General features: G+C 38.1%; 1 protein-coding gene across 1 annotated transcript in view; it reads right to left on the reverse strand.

Annotated features, from left to right (window-relative positions):
* Positions 1–21980, reverse strand: part of LOC133458088 (protein kinase C-binding protein NELL1-like) — a 362160-nt gene that overhangs the window by 270247 nt on the left and 69933 nt on the right. Inside the window, exon 4 of the mRNA XM_061737631.1 lies at positions 13942–14112. Within this exon, the coding sequence (XP_061593615.1) occupies positions 13942–14112 (171 nt within the window). The remainder of the gene's footprint in view (positions 1–13941; positions 14113–21980) is intronic.

Consider the following 21980-nt stretch of genomic DNA (forward strand, 5'->3'; position numbering starts at 1 on the left):
TACGGTTTGCGGCGCAAACTTTGCGCCATGGAGAGTGGATGGAAAGCAGGATATAGTTGCAAGCGCAAAATGAAATTTGACGAGTTGGAGTTATAGAGATATTAGTGGAAGAGGCAAATTGTTGTGCCGTATTCAGCACCCCTGCCGTGAAAAGCACCCCCTCGTATATTCAATGATAAGTAGACCAAGAAAAAAAACAACACACTGACACTTCAATATATTTATATATACACACTCACACAAACACATACTTAGGAGTTTATATTATATATATTTACAAATGTTATGGAAGACAACACAGTAAGCAGGCTATTAATTAATGACATCAATAACCATTTACCCGATTTTTTTTTTTTTACCCGAATCCATGAGCGCATTTAAACATGAATCATTAACACAAAACTGGACGCTAAACAGAACATGGACAACAGAACATGAACAGAACACGGAATGAGAATATAATTTTTGTCAGACGAGGGGCTGCTTTTCACGGCAGGGGTGCTGAATACGGCACAACACCGGGGTATGACAACTGCAGAACAAGTATAGGCGCACAATGAGAAACACTTTTTTCTCCATGAAAACACGTGATTTATTTATTATCACAAATAAAAAAATGAATGTGCCTCCTGTGGCAACCTTTTGCTGAATAATACTCGATTTAACATTCAAATAAAATATTTCTCCTTTTGCATGTGGAGATTAGCACCTTCCTTTCGAACGTATTAAATACAGACGCAATCACAATCCACGCAAAAACTTTCAGGCTTGGTAAATCTCATTGCGCGTGGTAAATGGACCAATTTGCATCTTCCCCTCCCAGTATTTAGCGATTTCTGCCGGGTACGCCCCATATTGATTATTCATCAGGGCAAAAGTACTAACTGAATTGCGTGTGCTATTTTGCGCATTTGAGAGACGCAGTCCTCTTTGCACGCTGTTAGTAGATCAGCTGGCACTTTGGTTTGCGGGTGCTGTCAAGTTTGCACACGTTTTTACTAGGGCTGTCCAACTTAAAGCGTTAACGACGCGTTAACTTAACGTTCTCTTAACGCCGACAATTTTTTTAACGCACATTTAAAAAAAAAAAAAAAAAAAGTCTGGTGAACTGAAAGATGGTGAATGAAAAGCGACTTTTGAACAGCAAGTTCCCTTTCAAAAAGATGTCAGATGGTTCGCTGGACAAGACTGAAGTTATTTACATGTACCATCGATTTGAAATGAATTACCATCGAAGTACGTCGAGTCTCAAATACCAGAGAGCGCCGCGCTGCTCCGCCCCCCCCCCCCTCGTCAAAATCAGACAACGCTGGATAGCAGCTTGCAAAAAAGGACGAGTCAAATCAAATCAAACTTCATTTGTGAAGCGCCTTTCTTACAAAATAAGAAATGCAACACAAAGCGCTTTACATAAAACATATAACTCAACAATGCCCCCCCGCACACACACGCGCACACACACGCGCGCACAGACGGGCGCACGCACTGCGATTCTCACGAGTGCACTGAGGATTCAGGTGAGGAAACGGCTGAGTTACTCCCCTTACATGTGCACTTTATTCGTTTGTAATTTATTTTTTATATCCCCCTGTTTTGATCCCACTTAGGAGAAGGGGATATTTTTGAGCCTTTTATTTTCCTCCGTATGAGGTTAGACATAATTACATGGAAAATTTAACTGACCAATGTACTTCTTGTACAATGTTTGTGATGCATATGGTTCATTGTTTTACTTTGAGCTGCTTAAAAAAACAAGGAATCTTAAGTTAGTCTTTACAAGTGTAAAGTTGGAGACTACATTGTGTTTGTATTTATGAAGGAACGTTACATTCAGGTCAAAAGCCTTTTTTGTGGCAAGTTGAATAAACATTGGCATAAAGCAGCATATTTGCCCTTTCTCATGTTGTTAAAGGGATTAAAAAACATAAAAACCTTGAGGTAATTTAGAACAGCACAAAATGTGTGAATAAATTTGCAATTAATATGCGATTAATCGCAGTTAATTACAGAAATCATGGATTAATTGAGATTAAAAATTTTAATCGTTGGCCAGCACTAGTTTTTACACACGCAAACCTTTAGTAAATCGGGCCCTATGTCTTTATGCTGAATCCAAATATGCTTCTTCAACTCCTGCAGTGTCCACATGTTTCCATCTTATGGATAGTTTCAGAAACTAGAAATCTGAATATGCTGAAACATTCAGAATTTAGCACATTCTGATACAGTACAGATCAGTACATTCACCTGAACACACTGATTAGAGTTAATCTGGGAGGATAACACAGTCATGCCACAGTTGTCTGGTGCCACAGTCCATTCTCTTCTGTAATATTCAAGCACAAAAAGTATTTGAATCAAGTTTAGTTTTTTCTTAAAGTTTGGCCAAAGCAATGGTGGTTGTAGTAGCATTTTATAGTTCTATGAACATGTTTGAGGGGTTCTTTAAATAAAATAAAGCACCAACTCAAATAACAGACTTTATCTCAAGCTAAATATCAGCAAATTGTTTTTTATTTTTTTTTATTTGACCTTTTACCAACCTAAGTATGAATAACAGTAGAAGAGGCATTAAGGGAAAAAGAAAACGGACAAAAATGTTTTTTCTCTCACGGACACACAAGATTGCGTGTGAAGAGAAGCTGAATAAAAACTAAACTGAACTGTCACATCTGGGTTTTTAGATCTTTGCTCTAACATGTCCCCGGTTCAAATATCCCCTTTTTACATATACAACATTGTTCTTTTGTCTTTACTTCGCAGTGTGTAACACACAGGCAACCAGCAGAGTGAGACAAATTAGAAGAGGAAGAAGAAAAAGTGTCCTTTTATTTATTTTGATGGCTCTGGTACCCCCTCTCTGATTCAGAAACCATGTTATAAATACACACATTGTGTGGTGTGTTTAAGAATGAATCATCTCAGCTGGATGAGGGCTTTTTTGTGTACTAATTAGGGCAAAGGCATGTGTTGTAAATGAGCTGGATAACTCAAGTTCTGTACAGACCTGTTTCCATGACAACAAAAGGAACTAAACCTGCTACTGAAGAGATGAATGCAGTTAAAGGCAAGTTTAAGCTAAAAGGAATAACTAATATCTATTTTTCCTTTTTTTTCCTGCTGGTCTGCAGACAAAAATATCTTTCAATTGTGGTCCATGTTCATATCGGAGGTTTCCTTTTGGCTCCAAAGCCAAAATTGCAACTCTTAATCTTGATTAAAATCTTAAAACCATTACCTGTACATAATATATAATTAAAAGTCACATGAGTGATGTGACTTTACTCACCCACGATCCTCATCTGCACTGCAGTCCGTGTAGTCATCCGGCAACATGTCATTCATTTGCCGAGTATCCTCATACTCTGACTGCTGCATGGCATAAAATTTACTCTAATTTATGCAATGAAGTCTTATGTTGCAGGATGAGAGGAAAATAAATGGGAAAGGGGTTTGAGATGCGGTTGTGAAGGTGTTGCTTTTGCTTGGAGCACACGTCAGTGTTGCACCACAAAGAGTAGAAACAAGTTACTTTTCAACTCGCCCCTGTTTGAAGCTCGACTTTCATTTCACATCTAAAAGATCACACATGCAGAGGCCTGGCCATCCTGGCTATCAAACAGGAAGAAACACCAGAGAAAAGTAGAAAGTACTAAGCATTACAGAGGGAAGGCAAGACTCCTGGGGAACAGCAGGCAGAAATGACCTTCAGCGAGGTGACAGTCAGTGCCATTGCTGCTATTTACCATTCAGGTCCAAAACAAAGACCCTCTTCTGTGACTGGACTACGTTAAAAGGCTGCGTGGGCCCTGTCACTTCATCAAGTGGAGGAATTAATGTATCACAACTACAAACAACATTTATGTAAACATCTGACCTTGCCTAGTCTCTGTAGTGGAACTAATGCAGGTAATATCAGACACAATGTGACCGTGAGGCAGAAATGACCTACAAGTGGCTGCAATGAAACGCATTTGAAAATGATAGGCAGAGCACGCTGCATCCATCTTCCCACACCACATCTGAACACGTGGGTTTTCTGAAATGAATACATATTATTTCTAAATGTCTGAGCTGTTCACTGAATCACACCCAAAAAGCTACGAAAGAAAAAAGAGGGAGAAATGTATCATTTGGACAGACTTTTTAGTGATTTTTTTTTTCCTTCCCACAGTGTGCTCCGGATATCAGTGGCTTTTATTAAGGCTTTATTTGTACAACACATGAAAGAACAAAGCTCCTGTTTTCTGACCTCCGGGTGAAGGTCCAGTCACATCAGCATTTATACCAGAAAACTGGGCTGCAGGGATCAAACGTTTCGCTGTAGATTTGCAGTATTTGTTAGAGAACTGTTACCAAGCTGGTGTTGGCTCTGGTCAGTGCCAAAATACAGATCGGTTCCAGGACAAACCTACGTCTATCAGCACTTATGTAACATATCTACTAACCATTTCAAATCTGAAGGTACAGGTTCTTACGACTGCACTTTTCATTCAGCTAGTCATGGTAAAACTCCATGAGCTGATCAGCTAAACTAGACCACTCTAAAGGTAGCAGATTATCCCCAAATACACTTACATTAACAAGCAGAAGTAATAGCAGAATAGAAAAGAATTAAAAGAAAGTTGTGCAACGGAATGTAGCTTTAAGATGTTTTCATGCAAGAATATTGTTCCTGTAACTTCATACTTGTGGTACCAAGATGCAGCCCTTTTTTGCCTCTATTGAATTTTACAATACATCTGAAATACATATAAGCCATTAGAAACATCATATAAATTAAGTTTTATAGATGTGTAACCAGCTGATGGTCCAGCGCATTAATGTTTTAAAGTGAAGTGTTTTTACTTCATGTTCATTTAAATGGTCAATGTTTTTCAGACGTGTGAGCCTGCTAACTGGGCTGTGAATCACACTGTAGTTCAAACTGCAGAAAGAGTGAGCGTGTCCTCCAGGTACAACCAAGTCCAAACTTTGGGTACTTGGAATTGAGAAACTGCTGCCGTGTGTGAGCTGCTCTGCCAACCCCTAGTAACTGAGATATTGATGATTTTGTATAAAGGAAACAAGAGTATCTTGCTTCATGGTGAATTTAATTCTTCTTGTTAACCTACTACAGAAATCTTTTACACAGTTAGGAACATTATCTGAAGCTGCAACAGGAAATGAGGACCATTGTGACCGAGTAAAGTGTGCAACACAGGAGACACAGCGCTTACATCAATTCATTTTAAAAAAAAAAGGGTCAAGACAGAGTAAACTAACAAGCATGTCTCTAAGCTAAGCAAATTATCAAAGATCCACAAAGTATAAAAAACATCATGGGATGATTCAGTAGCGGTGCTCATAGGGTGATTTTTTTTCTACAAGTAATGAACCAACATACTGTAAATATGGAAATTGTTTTTAAAAATTATTTCGACAATTATCTAAAAGCCATGCCCTCATGTTGCTCTTTATATTTTAGATAATATAATTTACAAGACTACCAATAAATACTGATATTGACCAACAGAATCATTATAAATACAGCAATCAAATTGACCCCAATGATACCTGTAGTTACAGTGCAAAGCATAGAAAATTAAGGACACGTGTGTCTTATTGCAGTTGTGTTGCATCATGCGATTTTACATTATCCGATACAGCTGGAGAATTCACTGCCTCACTTTAAGACACGAGGTATTTTATCCAGTCACTGGTCGAGCATTGGGGGATTAAAAAAATACAATCCTTTAAACGCACATGAGGAAACTCATTATTCTGCTGCAGTTGGAGGGCAACATTTTCAAAGGCTACTCTAACAAGGATGCAAAAAGAATTTGGATGGTCACCTAAAACCCAGAAGAAAATGGAATTGGCTTTGAGGTTCAAATCCTGCATAGGTTTCTAATATTTCCAGTTCCAGAAGATTTTCAGTCTGCTGGTGAGACTCTAAATATTTAATATCATTATGAGATGGTACTTTTCTTGAGTTTGTATGTTTACACACTAGTTCATGTTAAGTTGATTCATTGCCTTCCAACTGGTCCTCATTCACGATCGTAAGCAGAAAACATCTAAAATAGTTCTAAAATAGAAAATCAGTGTTGCTATAAAGCTCATAATATCTTTGGTGTAAAACTAATCCGGATCCTTTGTTAGGGTTGCAGAAAAAAGCAAACTAATTCATACAAATCAGTGGGACAGGTATTCAGCAGAACGCGTTTGAAAAAGAAGAAAGGGAAGAACAGAAATGGCATACTGTCTCATAAGAATGATTTCACAGCACTGCAGAAAACCAGACAAAAACCGTGTATGTAGATGATTAATCATGCCTTTGGATGAAACACATTTCTGTCAAGCTGCTCCCACACTACTGCTCACCTGAGAAATCTGGATCTATTATAGTAATAATCACTTACAGGTAGTTACCCAAAGCCGCAGGACGCTGCCTAGAGTGGGAAATGAACTGATTTAAACTGATATGCTACATTAAAGGTTGATTCGGGGCCTTTGGTTCGTATTTCTGTAAAAACATCCAACAATTTTATTGAATTAAGCTGAGTCACTAATACGTTGAAAAGAGGGGGTTCACCTAGTTGATGATATTAATTTCTCATATCTCCACTTGAATTAGGTAGAATGCTACATAGTGTACATGGTAGAGTGAGGACACAATTGGATTTATTTAATTAAAAGGATATGAAGGATGACTATTATGTCAACTGCATAGGTGGGGTATAAAATTACTAAAATCTGTTAACTGCATTTGAAATGAACATACCTTTAGGCCTTTTGAAGTAAATCTGAGAGATGACATATTGTTCTAAAGAAATACAACTGATTTGAAAATAAAACAAATGATTAACACTTAAGCTGAGATTTTTCTATTTTTCATTTAAAATATAGGATATGATATAGAATACGATTTAGTGACATCTACAGGCAAAGTTGCAAACTGCAACCAACTTTATATCACCTTCGACTCCTCAAGTAGCCTGGCCATTCAAACATATTCACTTCACTTTGTGGGTTTTTTCTTTCTAAAAAATTTTTCAGTGAAATTCCATCATGTTTATTGTCATTTTTGCAATTTCAGTAGTCAACATTTTTTACCCATTATGATGTATGTAAACTTTGATTACACTGCTAAGTTGCTTGTAGTTTGAATTTTTATGATAAATGTTATCGGTAATAATTTTAACCTTTATTTATAACTATCCCTCCTTTTCAACTCATTAGAAATGAATCATCTTTCTATCACTTGATTTGGTGCTCACTGACTGACTGACTGACTGACTGACTGACTGACTGTTACAAACAACTGCCTAGCGTAAAGGTCAATACCGCACGGACATCCAGATGGTGAGTCAGAGGAGTGGACGTTTCTTGTGTCTCAGTTGCTATTAATAATTTAACAAAAACATTAAAAGATAAAATAACTATTAATTACTTTACTTTATATTTTGACTGGTGCTTTGTCTCAACGGTTCTCGTGGTTTAGATAAAACACCTCCATAGCGGTTTGCACAGACCTTATAAACGAGCAACACAGTGATAGTAATATTCCCCCGTGTTTGGCCATAACCATAAACCAAAAGTAGGAGAATACATTATGACATTGAAAAGTAATCTCCCAGAATGACCTTTAACCTCTAAATCAAGATTCACATGAGTAGGATGATAGGAGTGTGGGTTTCTCACTTAAGGAAAAAGTCGCCCATCTGTGGTTTAAGCAAACATTCTGATGTCGGATATGTTTTCTTGTTTCGCTTTGTAGGTTTGGACACGGCTGTTGAAACCCAACACCTGTTTTTAAACTGTTTTGCATGAATATTTACCCTCGTTGAGCTATGCTAACAGCTGTGCAAAAAATAAATAAATAACATAGAGAGAAGGAAAGAAACTGGTCTGAATTAGCACACATTGTGAGACATATCAGCTACCATAATGTTACTTTATCTCCTTCTGCTGAACCTCCTGAAAAACATGTATATTTCAGCAGGTGTGTGTCCTAGGAAGCTGTCAGAAACCTTTTATCTTTCAAATATGTAAAGTGTTAAAACATCCCCTTCCTTGCTCCAGATTCATACTGCACAGAAGAAAAACGGGAAAATATATGTTACCAAAAATTCAACCTTTGCATTTCAAACAATACATTTTAACTAATGTTACTTGATTATCAGTATTATACTTAAGCATTGATTAAGTATAAAGACTTAAGACATCGCTTAAGTCTTTATATACTTGGCAGTAAACATGAGTTTGAAGTGCCAAAGAACTAAAGTGATTTCTGACAAAGTGAGACTATACTGCAGGAAGGGCCTTGAAACCATTCAACTAGTCACTAAATCAATAAAATCCGGTTTTGTGCAGGAATTACCTAGATCTTCAAGGCTACAGGGTCTGACAATTTTCTTTTAATAGTCAAACGTTCCAAACACTCGAGAGAAGTAAGAGTGATAAGTTGTCAGGAGCACACTGTACTTTTCCTGTTCTTTTAACTTTCCTTGGTCTGAGTTGGCCAAAGTCTCATTTACTTGTCTGCTGTGGTGTGAAAAAAAAAAAACATTTGGGAAAAAATTAAGTATATGTCTGAAAATTTGATTCTATTTGTTTCTGTGAGATGACTCACCGGCTGCCTTTGTAACAAGTCGATATTCAATTCCTATACAAACTATCAGAATCAGAATAAGAAGAAGTGAAAGTGAAGTACCCACATACATTATGTTCATGATTATTTACACAAACACTGGGTAAGAGAGCTGTAAGCTGTGTAAAGGCACTGAATTGCAGATTTTAACATCAGTAATATACAAAATGGATATGAAGTAGTTTGAATAACAAGATTGTTCTGCACTTAAGGTCATCCGAATATGTAAATGGGATGTATTCATTTTTTTACATCCACTATACATAGACGTCTTTGCTTCTTGTTGATATTAAACAGTGGGTATTTTAAAATGTTTGAACTGAAGAAGCAGAGGTCATGGCCCTCGTACTCAAAAACCAAATACTACACATGCAAGGCTATAGTGGCAGTTAAGCTCTCGATTTATTTGTGGAAATACCACTTTTTGAGATGATGCTGTAGGATCAGCTCAAGCTGAATGGCTATGAAAAAGGTCCTTTAACACTGTAATATAAAGGCTACAAGTGGTGTGTTCTTGCGCAGATAAAAGGTATTATAAGCTGTGATTGCTGGGTACAATTGGAAAAGGTCTTTGCCTGCGACGGTGGGTCATGGAGATTATGGTTGGACAAAATCATGTTATTAGAGCTGACTGGCTGTCAGTGATGTGTTGGACCTCACCGTCTGACCTGGATATGCTGAGAGGAGCTGGCTCAGCCTGTTTACAGCCACACACACCGGCTCTGCATAAAACTCTCAAATGAGAATAAGAGATTGAATGCAAACTCTCCAGATCTACAGCTGAAGTGCAGCGGACACAGAAGAAAAAGGGAGAAAAAACAAACCCTGCTATGAAGTTTGACATTTAAAATCTCAACTATTCAAAACCTTTTGCAGTATAATTTTCCTTTTAGGCAACAAATTATAGAAGAAATTGTCAGGTCAACAAAAACATGTAGGAGTAGAACCTCTGGCGGTGGCTTCTATCCAAAGTTGTTCTGGGATGATTTCACTAAAACAATAAGAACAGAACAGTACATTTGTGGGAGTGCAGTACTTGGAAACTGCTTGTTGTTGAGGTGTGTTTTTATCATCGTACCAGGTGAAAGCTTGTTGTGAGCTAAACTCAACACTGACGTTTGAGGGAGGGCTTTTTAGATGAAGCACTGCAATGCCATTCTGCAAACAATTAATTGAACATTAAAGGTTTTTTCACCTGCCATTGTTTATCTCCTCTGGGTCTCTGAAAAGCGCCTAAAGACAATTTGTATTCTAATAGGTGCTAAATCAATAAAACTGAATTGAATTATAACAGCTACAAGAGACTCTGTCTACAAAGATAAACTCATTTGATTGGCTTTTGGAAATAGTTAATAAGCTCCAATGGATGGAAGCTAGACGTTCATGCAAACCAAATTGGAATTTTCTGACGGTATGTCTAGATTTTCTATGCAAGTAAGCTACCACATAAATAGGCAGCAAGAAAGTAGAAACTTCCAAGCTACGGTGCCAAGAATCCTAATACAATCAAGAAGTCTGATTCTGAAAGCATAATGTTTGAATGAAGGTTATAAGGAGGAGGTTGAGCAGTTTGACTATATTCTTTCAAAATGAATCTAGTTTTTAATCATTTCCAGGCACCACCCACTCCACCTTTGAAGGAGACGAACTATTGTCAAAATACCACAGGAGGTCGAACAAAGCCACCTTTATCGGCCATGCCTTTACTTGCTGTTCTATCATTTCAGTCTTTCAGCGTGTACCGTGTAGTATAGATGCCAAAATATTTTGCCCCTAGCATTTTATTTATTTTTATCATATTTTGCTTTCAAAAGGTGCCATTGTTTTTTTGTTAGTTTTTTTTTTTTTTTAGACAGGCTATTTGTATCTTTGTGGAGCTTTGATGCATGTAATAAAACTATATATATATATATATATATATATATATATATATATATATATCAGACATTGCACTCAGAATTGCAGGACTATTGACAACAGAAAATAGATGGGAATCATTGGTTCTTCCTTTCACTATCGTTACCAACAATAGATTTTATGGGTTTGTATGGTCAGAAGCACAACGTGCTAAACAGTGGACAGTGAAATAAGCTGTTAAAGAAAATACTATACTAAGAACAACAGTCCAAGTCACTGAATATTTCCCCTGAAGATAATTGTATTTTAAGGCCAAGTCTTTTGAAGTAAATTCTATACACTGATTTTTTTAGGCACTTGTGAAATATACTACAATCTTGATCTAGAGGAGTGGGAGATTTTTTTCTGCTTACAGATTCGTATACTAAAATATTTAAGGGAGAAGCAACTGTAGCAGACACATTTTACTGGAAAAGTGAAGTTTGAGGATTCAGTGTGCATCTGTGTCTGCTTGGTGAACTGCTTCCTGGTGTGAGCAGAACTTCACAGACTCGTTACAGTCGGACGGTAATGGGCAAACTTCTGCAGTGGACCAGCTGATCCAGAGTGATTCATAGAGCAACATGCAAATAGAAGCAACGAGGCCTGGAACATTCACAATTGTACTTTGAAATAAAGAATTGCAGAGACAACAGGTACACTTGATTAAAATGTCTTTAAATATAAGATAAGAAACAGAACCCCCATGAGACTGATCTATTTTAACATCTTGTTTCATACACCTCACGGTCACCACATGATGAATAGCAGTAGAGCAATCTCACTCCTCGCTTTCTCAAATAGCCCCAACTTTACTCCAATTCAGCTAAATAACTGAAACTGGAAATGGTTTAATTCCAATTTTATTCAATTATGTGTTGATCTTTCACTCTGAAGCCCTCTTTTATCTTGACTACAGTCTCATCAAACAACCAGCCACCGCTGTGATAATTAATCGACAAACCATCACTCTGATGGGTGTAATGGGCATCTGGGAAGAATCAATACAACACTTGAAACCTTCAGTGCATTATACAGCTTTTTATCCACCAGAGGTGTCAGAGTAGTACAGCTAATACATTTCACACTGCTTTCTCACAGTGTGTCTGTCTAGCAGCTGAAGTGATAAAAAGGGACAGGTGATGCCATCCTGAATGTCAGCAAGAAAAGGATGGTCACAGCTGAATTTCATGTTACTGGATCGGATGGGAGACGGTTCCCGTCTCCACCGGCCAGCAGACGAGCCGATTATATCGCTCCACATCATTTCGCAACAATATGAACTGAGTCAAGGGTTGTATAATTCTGGAAATGTTCAGAGTTGGGAACTTTTAGTGTTGTAATGGGTACATATGGAAATAAATGGCAATAAACAGAAAATATGCCATGCTGTAACAAGGAACTTACTTGCATTAAAATTGGTCTAAACGATAAGTGCTAAGGCTTATAAATTCAATGTCCACAGTGTTCACAGCTTCACGCCATCACATGCAAAGATCTGTAAAAATCTGAGCAGCACACAAAGACGATTGAAGCCACACTATTTGTAACATAACAAAAAGCATGTAATTTGTGCTTTTGTTACTTCACATTTAGACTAATGTAACACGTTGTATGTTGGTTTAGATCAACTTCCATTGGTTCAAAAGGCAGCACATCAACTTTTAACTACCACCAAGAAGTGTGATCATACAGTATAACTCTTCCACTGGCTTCCCATCCATCCATCCATCTTATATACCTGTTTTATCCTTTGCAGGGTCACAGGGGTCTGCTGGAGCTTATGTAACATCCCCCCCAGCTCATTACAGGCAAAAGGCAGGGGTTCACCCTGGACAGGTCACCAGTCCATCACAGGGCTGGAATGGAATGGCACCCTCTTATCTGTCGGGTGGTTTGCACATCCACACACCAGTAAGATCACTCCGCTCAACCAACCAGCTGCTTCCAGACGTTCCACCATCACAATTCAAACATAGGAGCTTTTGCATTGGCGGCCCCAACGCTGTGAACGGCTGGCCTTTTCTTATTCACACTGCTCAGACTTTAGCTATGTTCAATGATACAAACATATTTCTTCTCGTTGGCTTTTATTTCTGAGGAGAATATGACACACAGACAGATATAAGACTGAACTGCTATCTTGATTTTATTGTTTTTTTTAAATGATTTTTACTATATTTTCCTGCTTTTGAATGATGATTTCTGTTTTATTGTTATCTGATTGTAATGCACTTTGGTCAACCTTGTTGCTATTGCTAAATTTGACCCTAACCTTGATGTATTTGAGTCCAAGAATTGCATCAAGTTAGGTTTGGTAATACTACCAGGGTAAATATATTTATTTTACTATCTGTTTTTGTTTGTTTGTTAAGTTGCAAATCTAAAATGTGGTGAGTATAAAGCAGCTACATACCCATTTAATCAGGTATGCAAATGGGGGCTGGCTAACACTATTTCATTGTGAGCTTAGCCATTTTGTTTTTTAAAGTGTTAACTATTGTTTGGCTTCCTTTGTTGGTCCTCTCTATCCCATCTATAATCCTTTGGAAAACCCCTTCCTTGCTCATCCGCTATCACTTCATTTGTCATTCAGCCAGTGTCACGTTCATTGTTACTTCCTTTGTTTCTTAGTGTTATTTTTCCTCCTCTGTTTTTTTCTTTGGTTTTATTGGAATATCCTGCACTGGCTAAGCAGTTTGGTCAGTTTTGTGTAAATGCAACAGACTTTTCCTCCTGCCCGCCTGCCTGACACGGTGGTTAGATCAAATATCCAGGTCCTAGCTCATTATCATGATTTTTCTGATCTCAGCCAAGTCAGTTTTCTTTTATCATGCAACGACATTGGTTATAATTGCATTTAGTCTGCTGATTGCGGAGGGCTCACCTGTTCATCTAGTCTAATTCTATTCACTTTTTTTAAGCATCAATTGTAAGTTAGTTCAACCATTTCAGAATATTAATTGTTTAGCTAATTATATGTCTGTGCATGTTCTGCATTAGTGTTTTTAATTTTCAAAATGAAAAATTGAAAGTTTCATAAATCCCTAGCTTAACCTTCCAAGGTAAGTTTTTAAAAAGCTTCTTGAACTGTAGCTAATGGAAATTCCCATCCCTATGTAAACCTAACTGAGTGTGCGGTACGTACCACAGATTGCAGGGACACGGGATGTTACATAAAGATTCTGTCTTTGTGTGTGTGTGTTAATTCATCCTTGGAGGCATTACTGTTAGAAGTGTTAACAACCTGCCATCCTTTCTGACACAGCAGAGAACAAATATTTAGTTTGATGAAAGCAAAGAGTTCATTAGACGTGTCACTTCAAAGCAGCACGGTTAAAATAAAAAAAAGGAAGAAGTTATCCATTTGTGACGGAGCAAATTAGGTGTTTCAAGAGCAAGTGAGTTACCGGTTGCAGTCGACGTGCAGCAGCAGGTGTGAGGCGCTGATTGTGAGGGCGATCTTGTGCCACTGCCCATCAGCCAGGCGGTAGGGGAAGGACTCGGACCGTGGCTTGCCTTTGAAGCGATAGTGGTAGCGGATTTCCTCTCTCACTCCGCTGCTCTCCAGCTCAAAGTAACTGCAGTCGATAAAAGAAAGAAAGGGAAAAAAGAGGTTTGCTTAAGTAATGTTTCCACACTGTCCTTTTCAGATTTTTCCAATAATTATTGTATAAACATTTCATGAATGAATAAGATATTTTCCAGTTGCAATAATGTATTTTTGGAGTCTGAAGTGAGCGGGAACATGTGTCTACCTCTGTGAAATGAAAACCATTGAATACATATGTATTAAGAAAATTAAGTTTAAAAAAAGTTGAAGACTCCTGATCCCTTCTGCCATTTAAAACAGAACCTTTTGGACATTGAATGTGCTGAGTATATCTTAAGCTATTCCATAATATCAACAACACTGAAAGACATCTGAGGCTGACGCGTAGTCGAAGCATAGAGGAACACGATGGAAATGGTCTGTAAGCTCGGGATACAAAATAAAACCATATTCAGAGTTTGACATTTCTTGTATGCAAGTGCAGATTTTGTCCATTTCAATCGATTTAACTTTATTTGTATGGTGACAATTCACAACAAAGAAGAAAAAAAAAAATCACAAGGAACTTTACACATACAAGTTCAATAGTTCTGTCTAATCAAATACAGCCATTTTCAGTATGATTATATTCCTATTCAGCCCAATACAATATATTTATGTTATAACCAACTAGGGCTGGGCGATATGGCAAAAAAAGTGATCACGATTTTTTTTCCCATATTGAATGATCTCGATTTTTAATCACGATTTTTTAAATCAGAAGATCCCCCCTCCCTTCTGGAATAAAATAGAAAGAAACCAGAGATTAGTTTTATTTTTATTAACAAATAAAGCAAACAAGAATCCAGAATGCTACCAGTGGTACCCACCGAAAAAACTAGGGATGCACCGAAATGAAAATTTGAGGCAGAAACTGAAGCGGAATAAAATTTAAAGACTTGGCTGAATACTGAGTACCGAATAGCCTACGGAATGCGGTTGTTCACAGTTTTTCATTTATTTTGCCATTTTTTTCACAATTGCATAGATAAAATTGCAATGACATTATTAACAACAAAAACAGTAAACTAATGAGTTGAGCCACTGTCAAGCAGCTGGCGATGCGGTTGCTTAAATTGACCAACAGGTGGCTCTCTAACATCACAGTTTGTGTACTGTGCGTGACGCTGACGCTGGTTGGTAATTAAGGAGTTAAAACTCACTCGCCACTTAGGGGACTCAGTAGCCAGCAGAAACGGCAGTAGGAGCTTTTATTACATTTATTAACTGTAGTACCGCTATTATGAGAGGTTATTTCTCACAGTATTAGCCTAAAGGGACTTAAGGCTAATTTATGGTCCCGCGTTACACCAACGCAGAGCCTACGGCGTCATCTGGTGAGCTCTGCTTGTTGCCTCCGCGTTCCGACACATTCACTCCGCTGAGCGCGCACACACACGCACGCACGCACGCACACACCCATGTCGGGGCCGCAGAGTTTCTCTATGAAGTCGGCGGTGATGAGTAATTTGTGGTACAAGCAGAGCAAAACACAACTTTAATGAGTGCGGTTCGAATGTACACAATACATCCATCACGAAGGGCATTTTGTGAATCCATCACACCCTCCTCCTGTACGCTCGGAAGAAGTTGTCCGGCGAAATAAATTCCGCTAACCGTGAGTCCCGGTCGGCTCGAAGCTAAGCTAACGCTAGCCTGCGGTTGTTGTTGTCTTGTAGTTTTATTCTCTCTGGTCACGCTTGCTCCCACCAGTGCAGGGGAGGCAGATGTGACTAGTTTACTGCCTATGGTCATGCAACTTTGCCACGGCATGTCATGCGCATGATCAATTAATGCAGACAGCGCGGTGCCAGGAAAGCGGGTTGTGATTGGTTGTCGTGCACTTTGCTGCAGCATGTTTTGCACGTGATCGAGAAAGTATACCCACAGCTGATCACCGTGATCGAACTTAATTTGATCACGATCACAAATCGAGATTGTATAATCGCCCAGCCCTATAGCCAACTAAGCCAAGATTCAAAATTTTAATGCCAAATCTTAAAAACAAAATAAAAAAACAACACAAGAAGAGCGTTGTGCCCCTGTGCATCCCCAACGGTGTTGCTGTGGTGCTTAAGGTGCTGAGGTATGTCGGCTTCTGCAGGGCTACCTTAGACTTTAACTTGGTTGTCTTTTCCTTCAAATACAACTATTTCTTATTTATTCTAACCGTGGTGTTTACTCACCAGTTTTATTAGTTTAAAAGTACTTTCAGGTACTATGGATCAAAGAAAACTTTGATCTCATTGGATAAAATCTCAAGCAAGATTTTGGGACTTGCAAGCTTTATTTTCACAGCTTTCAAGAGGTTTAAAACTAAAGAAAATAAATGTGATTCAATTTTGTATATTTTCACTCAACTGGTAAGGAAAAAAAAACAGTCATACTGAAAGAAAATATAATGTGCTTATATAAAGCTCGAGACAGTTGACACTTATTTTAATTTGATGCATGCAAATAAACTTTGCAAATTGAACGTCTTAATTGTGAAATCAAGACGTTTTTCCCTGCCCTGCAAATCATGGCGAGCCGCCAATCCTAAATGAATGTAGATAATGATGTTAATTACTCGCGAGAGCGCAGCCTTGAAAGTGACATCACGTCAGGCACCAGGTGTCCTCCTGGAAAATAGGGCAGCGACGTACTGGAGAAAAAGGTGCAAACTTTGCTCCAGATTCTCCGTAAAGGACTTGTTTTTATTTTCATTAAATTATATCAGCCTTGAAAATGCCATTTTCAACTGGCTATTCATATAAATAATTTGTATCAGTAAGATCTGGAGTCGAGTGTCATTTCTTTACGCTGCAATGACTCCCCGAGATCCTGCCCCCGCTGCTGAAAAAATAAATCCTAGAGGAAACACTGAAACATAATACTTTTTGTTTCATTCAAATCCCGAGATTCAGAATAATGATATTAAAGCAGCACAAAAGAACCTTTGCAAATTTCTGCCGAGCGTATCCCCCGCCCTGTAGGTGTGGAGGTTAAATCACTATTAAAACAATTTACTTTTGTTTGGCTTTGAGTTCAATTAATCTTTATCTTCCTTTACTTCTTGATATAGTTAATGTCAATAAGCCTTTAAGGACACTGTCGCTCTGTGAGCTACGTTAGTTGTTGCTGTGTGACGTAAAAACGATATGCAGCCGTTACAACTGGACGAGACTCCAGAGTTACTTTGGCTGGTTTATGCCGAGAGAAGGGCTAGAAGTTCGGCCACATAACCCTCCCTAAAAGGAAAATATTCCTTCAAATAAGATTTAAACTGATATTTGATGATGAACAATAGTCATGTGTGCTGCTTTAAATTTTTTTTTTAATTATTTTAATACCTCAAACGGGAAAAATGAAAAACACACAAAACAAAACTTTAAAGAAGAAATCTCCTTAGCTTTGTAGTGCAGAAAGTAGTCCAGGTGTGGACATTTTACCTGATTTTCATCGATTTTAATGATTAAATTGAAGAAAGAAACATTGAATTTGTCCATTTTCAGCCTCACTGTGTCTACAACCCAGCTCACAACAATGTGAGACTAAGACTATTTCTGTCTTAGTTTCATTTATCCTCCACACTATATAATGAATAAGGCCATTTGACTTGTAGCTCCTCTCCACCCTCATCAGTCACACTTAATTAAAAGTCAGCTAGTTACAATCAGCAGCAGCCATGACATTTCAGCCGGCCTGTGGCTGGAAATGATCAACTGGAACCTCTGATCCCCGAGAACACATACAAACAAAACAAGAAAATAACAGATTCAAACAGTTTGCAAGTACATAATATACATTAAATGTATTGCAAAACATCACTTATCCCAGTATATTCAGGCTCCAAAAAGCAATGCATAAGACCATTGAGCTGATTCAATACCAAAACTGGACAGCGCATGCATATGAATTGGGAGAGCGTACACACTTCACAGAATATCAATTGGGCTTGTCGGTTTGCAGACTTATCCATCTTCCTGTCTGAAAAACAAATGAAACTGAGAATAACTGATCAGAACTCAACAGAAACAAAAATTGCAGAAGACTGCTCTGCTCAGTGCATTATGTACGATTGACATTTTTCCCCCAAAAAACCCCAACATCAGTTTTTCTCCCCTTTTCATTTTCATTATGTCATTTTATTCTAAGAAACCTGAGTGAAGTCTTAGTTTATTGTTACCATTTCAAAATCTGTTACATGTGTGGATGGTAATTGTGAACAATGTTTGATATAAAATGGTCGGTCTATAAGGCATTTACATTTGAAATATGAGGTCAGTGATAAGTAACGTGCCTGATCTGCAGCCTTCACGTTCTTATTCTCCCGCTGAAACAATCATCAGTGGATTTGTCTCATCCTGCTGCGATTACTGCCATGGAGTTTGATCTGCAGAAAAGTCCCTAACACACCTGCGAGGGGTCCTAGTTTAAAGTGCCAGGTTGTCACCCTCAATAAATCCTGGAGCACATGTTCTCTGGCTACCAATAAAGTCCCGAGTCACATAGATTCTCTTCCTCCCTGACAAGTCTGCTCTCCCTCACAGACATCTTTCACCTTTACAACTCCTCCTGAAATCTTTACTCTTCTGAAACTGGGCAGCTGATTATTCACCGCTCTGTGCTGAAGACCCCGGAGGACAGAACCCGTGTGTCCAGGCTCTCATATTTTGGAGCTTATCTTCTGAATTTGACATTTCTGAAATGTTACTGTCAAACAAATTTGGCTGTAACTCCAACTTTACATTGTTACCCAAAAGTTTAGGGCAGATTTATTACTGCTTTATGTTTAATGCAAACCAAAAAAATAATAATTTTAACTGTCCAAGTGCAGTAGTAATATAGTGCTTTAAAGCCGTGGACACATTGATTTTTGTGCTTTGACCAATGGCATATGTATCATGTATCAAGGGGAGTTTCCTTGACAGAAAACAAGAGTTGGGGGGGGGGGGATTATTTACAAGTTGTGGTTTCCACAGCTGTGATAATTGCTGCACAAAAGAATACAAAGGTTGTGTAACATTGGCAAGTTACCTGATCCTTTATCTGAGTCAGTTGAGCCTAAATGAGCAAGCTACCAGATTTCTGTTTAAAAATCTGTATCTGTGTTTAGGTCATTTAATGGCTTGTGATTTTTTATCGAATGTTGTGGCTTAGACACCTCAATGTGAAAAAAAAAAAAATCTGAATCAAATACCACGGATCCACAAGCAAAAAATATTGAAGGACCAAAATGTTTCCATATGTATGTGGTCAGAATAGACTACATTGCAATCTTCCAGGTCTTTATACCGCCACTCAAATTCCTCCAGCCCTTGTTTTTTCTTTCCACAACTATTTAATCCCATTCGCTGTCACATGTCCTCTAAATCTCGTTTGATATATTGGAGAAATGGACAAATCAAGAGGGAAAATCGTTCATGGAGCCGTGATGGGAATATGGGTGCAGTCAATCCACCCAGTCACCCTGGTGAATCCTAAAGGGAAATTCCTTTACTCACAATAGTGGGAGCAGGATGCCAATAACGTTATTTTATACAATTAATCAAATCATCTTGGATCATGCTGAATACCCAATTACTTGGTGGTTAAAAAGAAGAAAACAAAACTGGAACATATAAATGTGTCAAAGAAAAAAAAGGGGGGGGGGGTGGAGGGGCTTTTGAGAGTTGGGCCACGTATCTCAGTTCTACATACCAATCTCATGTAATAAAATAGGGTACGTTTAGTATCTCTGCCCTTAGTAAGAAAACTGGCATTTACAAATAGATAATAACTAATAAAATTAATATCCCAATGTATTAATTATTTCCCCTTTGAGTGTCAATAAAGTGTTTACAATTTTAATTTTTGTGTGAAGTATTGACATTCTGTGGGTGATATTTGTGATGCACTGAAGGATTAGATCATATAGACTGACTGTGACAAACAAACAAAAACAAAAAAATCAACATTCTTCATGATGTCACAAGTACAAGTCATGTGTCGTGGTTTGGAGATTGTAGGACCCAAATGTAGGAGAGAAGGTGTCAGGTGAAATAGAAAAAGTAATTTAATGAAACAAACAGTGGGGAAAGAAGGAATAGACCAAAAAGAAACTAAACTCAGAATAGAAATCTCAGGACAAACCAAAAACCTTTAAACCCACATGGAAGCTAAGCAGAATACACATAAACAGTAGATACAAAACAATAGGGACCAGCAGGGCGGAAACAAAGGACACAAGGGCTGATGAGACACATGTGCCAAGACTCAGGGCGGATGAACTAGGGGAAGTAGAAACAGAACTACACTCAAGGGTGCAGTATTTTCTAAATAAAATAGGAACATATCAAATCCAAAACCATGACATCATGGCTTGTTTGACCACATTAAACTTGGATCCTTGATATACCTTCCTGTTCTTGACCAGGTTTACTTCACAGAGTCAGTTACTATGGTAACAGACTCAGGTGTGAGTCACGGTTTCATAAACCAGTTCATCTGAACCCTCTTGCTGGGGGTTAAGTACCTTGCTTTGTAAGATAGAAAAGTCAGAGTTTCCTTGAGTTCAGGTTCAACGTACACAGAATTTCAACATAACCTGCTTTGTGAAACGGACCGCAGGATAAAAACCAGTCCTTGTTAGTTACACCATGTCAAAAATGTGGCCCACTGGCACATTCAACTTCTTTGTCCCCACAGCGGATACATCTGGTCAATAATCTTTGAGGGCATTCCATTTTAGACAAAAATTGATTTTTTTTTCTTTTCTGTGTGTATATGGTAAGTTCGTAGATTAGAATTAGTTTTTAAAATATGCAATTTGATCTTGCAGCAGATCTAAGTTTTCTTGTACATGTGAGAGTGAGGCCCTTCACCGCCCTCTTGTCATTCTGATCCAATGAACTTCGCTGGGCCCTGATGCTAATTCTGTGAGACTAAAATCAAAGTCAAGTACAGAAAGACAAGCAAAGACAGGAGCCAGTGATGGATGTGATGTCTGTTATTGATTTAGCAGTGCTGTTTGTGTAGTGTGGTGTGGTTTGTGTAAATAAGTGCATGGTTTTGTGGTTATGTTGGATGTACTGTAGCCCCCTTATTCGTACGAGAGCTGAAACGGTCAGAGCTGAAGGACACAAAGCAGTGATGTTGACCTTCTAACACAGGTTCAGCAACAACTCTCGACTTTAACAAGTAGTTCAGGCTGAATCACAGTGGTTGGTGTGTTGGGTTGGGCTTCATGCAGCACACATCCATCAGCGCACTGGATTTCCCTCTTCTGTCCAATAGGAACCAAACAGCCCCGTCCAGACTAGGCCTGTGTTGAAAAAATTGATTTTCCGATTCTAAATCGATTCACATATTCATTCCTAAAAATCGATTTATATGTCTAAAGATCGATTTTTTTTCATAATTAAATTACAACTTTTGGTATATTTTTGTTTATGCCCAAAAAAGGAATGTTTTGTTGGACACAAGAATAACTGGTGCCATGTTTTTGCCTTTAAATATGTTTAAAGGTATGAAAACCTTACATTTTTCAGTTATAATTGCATAAATTGTCTATATTTCATTACTTTATATACTGTCTTGGGGTTACATTTGCATTAAAATCCTAAAAAAAACAAATTCTCAAAAATTTAAAACCGAAATAGACCAAAAATGGAAAAAATTTTAACGGAATGTGGGAAAAAATAAAACCGATTTCATACATCTCTGTTTGCTGCCCTGGATCTGTTTGGTCATTCTGACCCAGGATGTTTCTGAAAGCAGTTCTATCAGCATTCTGGGAGCTGATTGGTCCTTACAGCATCATTAGCTGCAATACTTGCTGTTGAATCTCAATATAATACTAGTATTAATATGTTGCATAACTACACAGTCATATAA

Source organism: Cololabis saira, chromosome 2 (genome assembly GCF_033807715.1).
Source record: "Cololabis saira isolate AMF1-May2022 chromosome 2, fColSai1.1, whole genome shotgun sequence".
Classification (NCBI taxonomy): domain Eukaryota; kingdom Metazoa; phylum Chordata; class Actinopteri; order Beloniformes; family Belonidae; genus Cololabis; species Cololabis saira.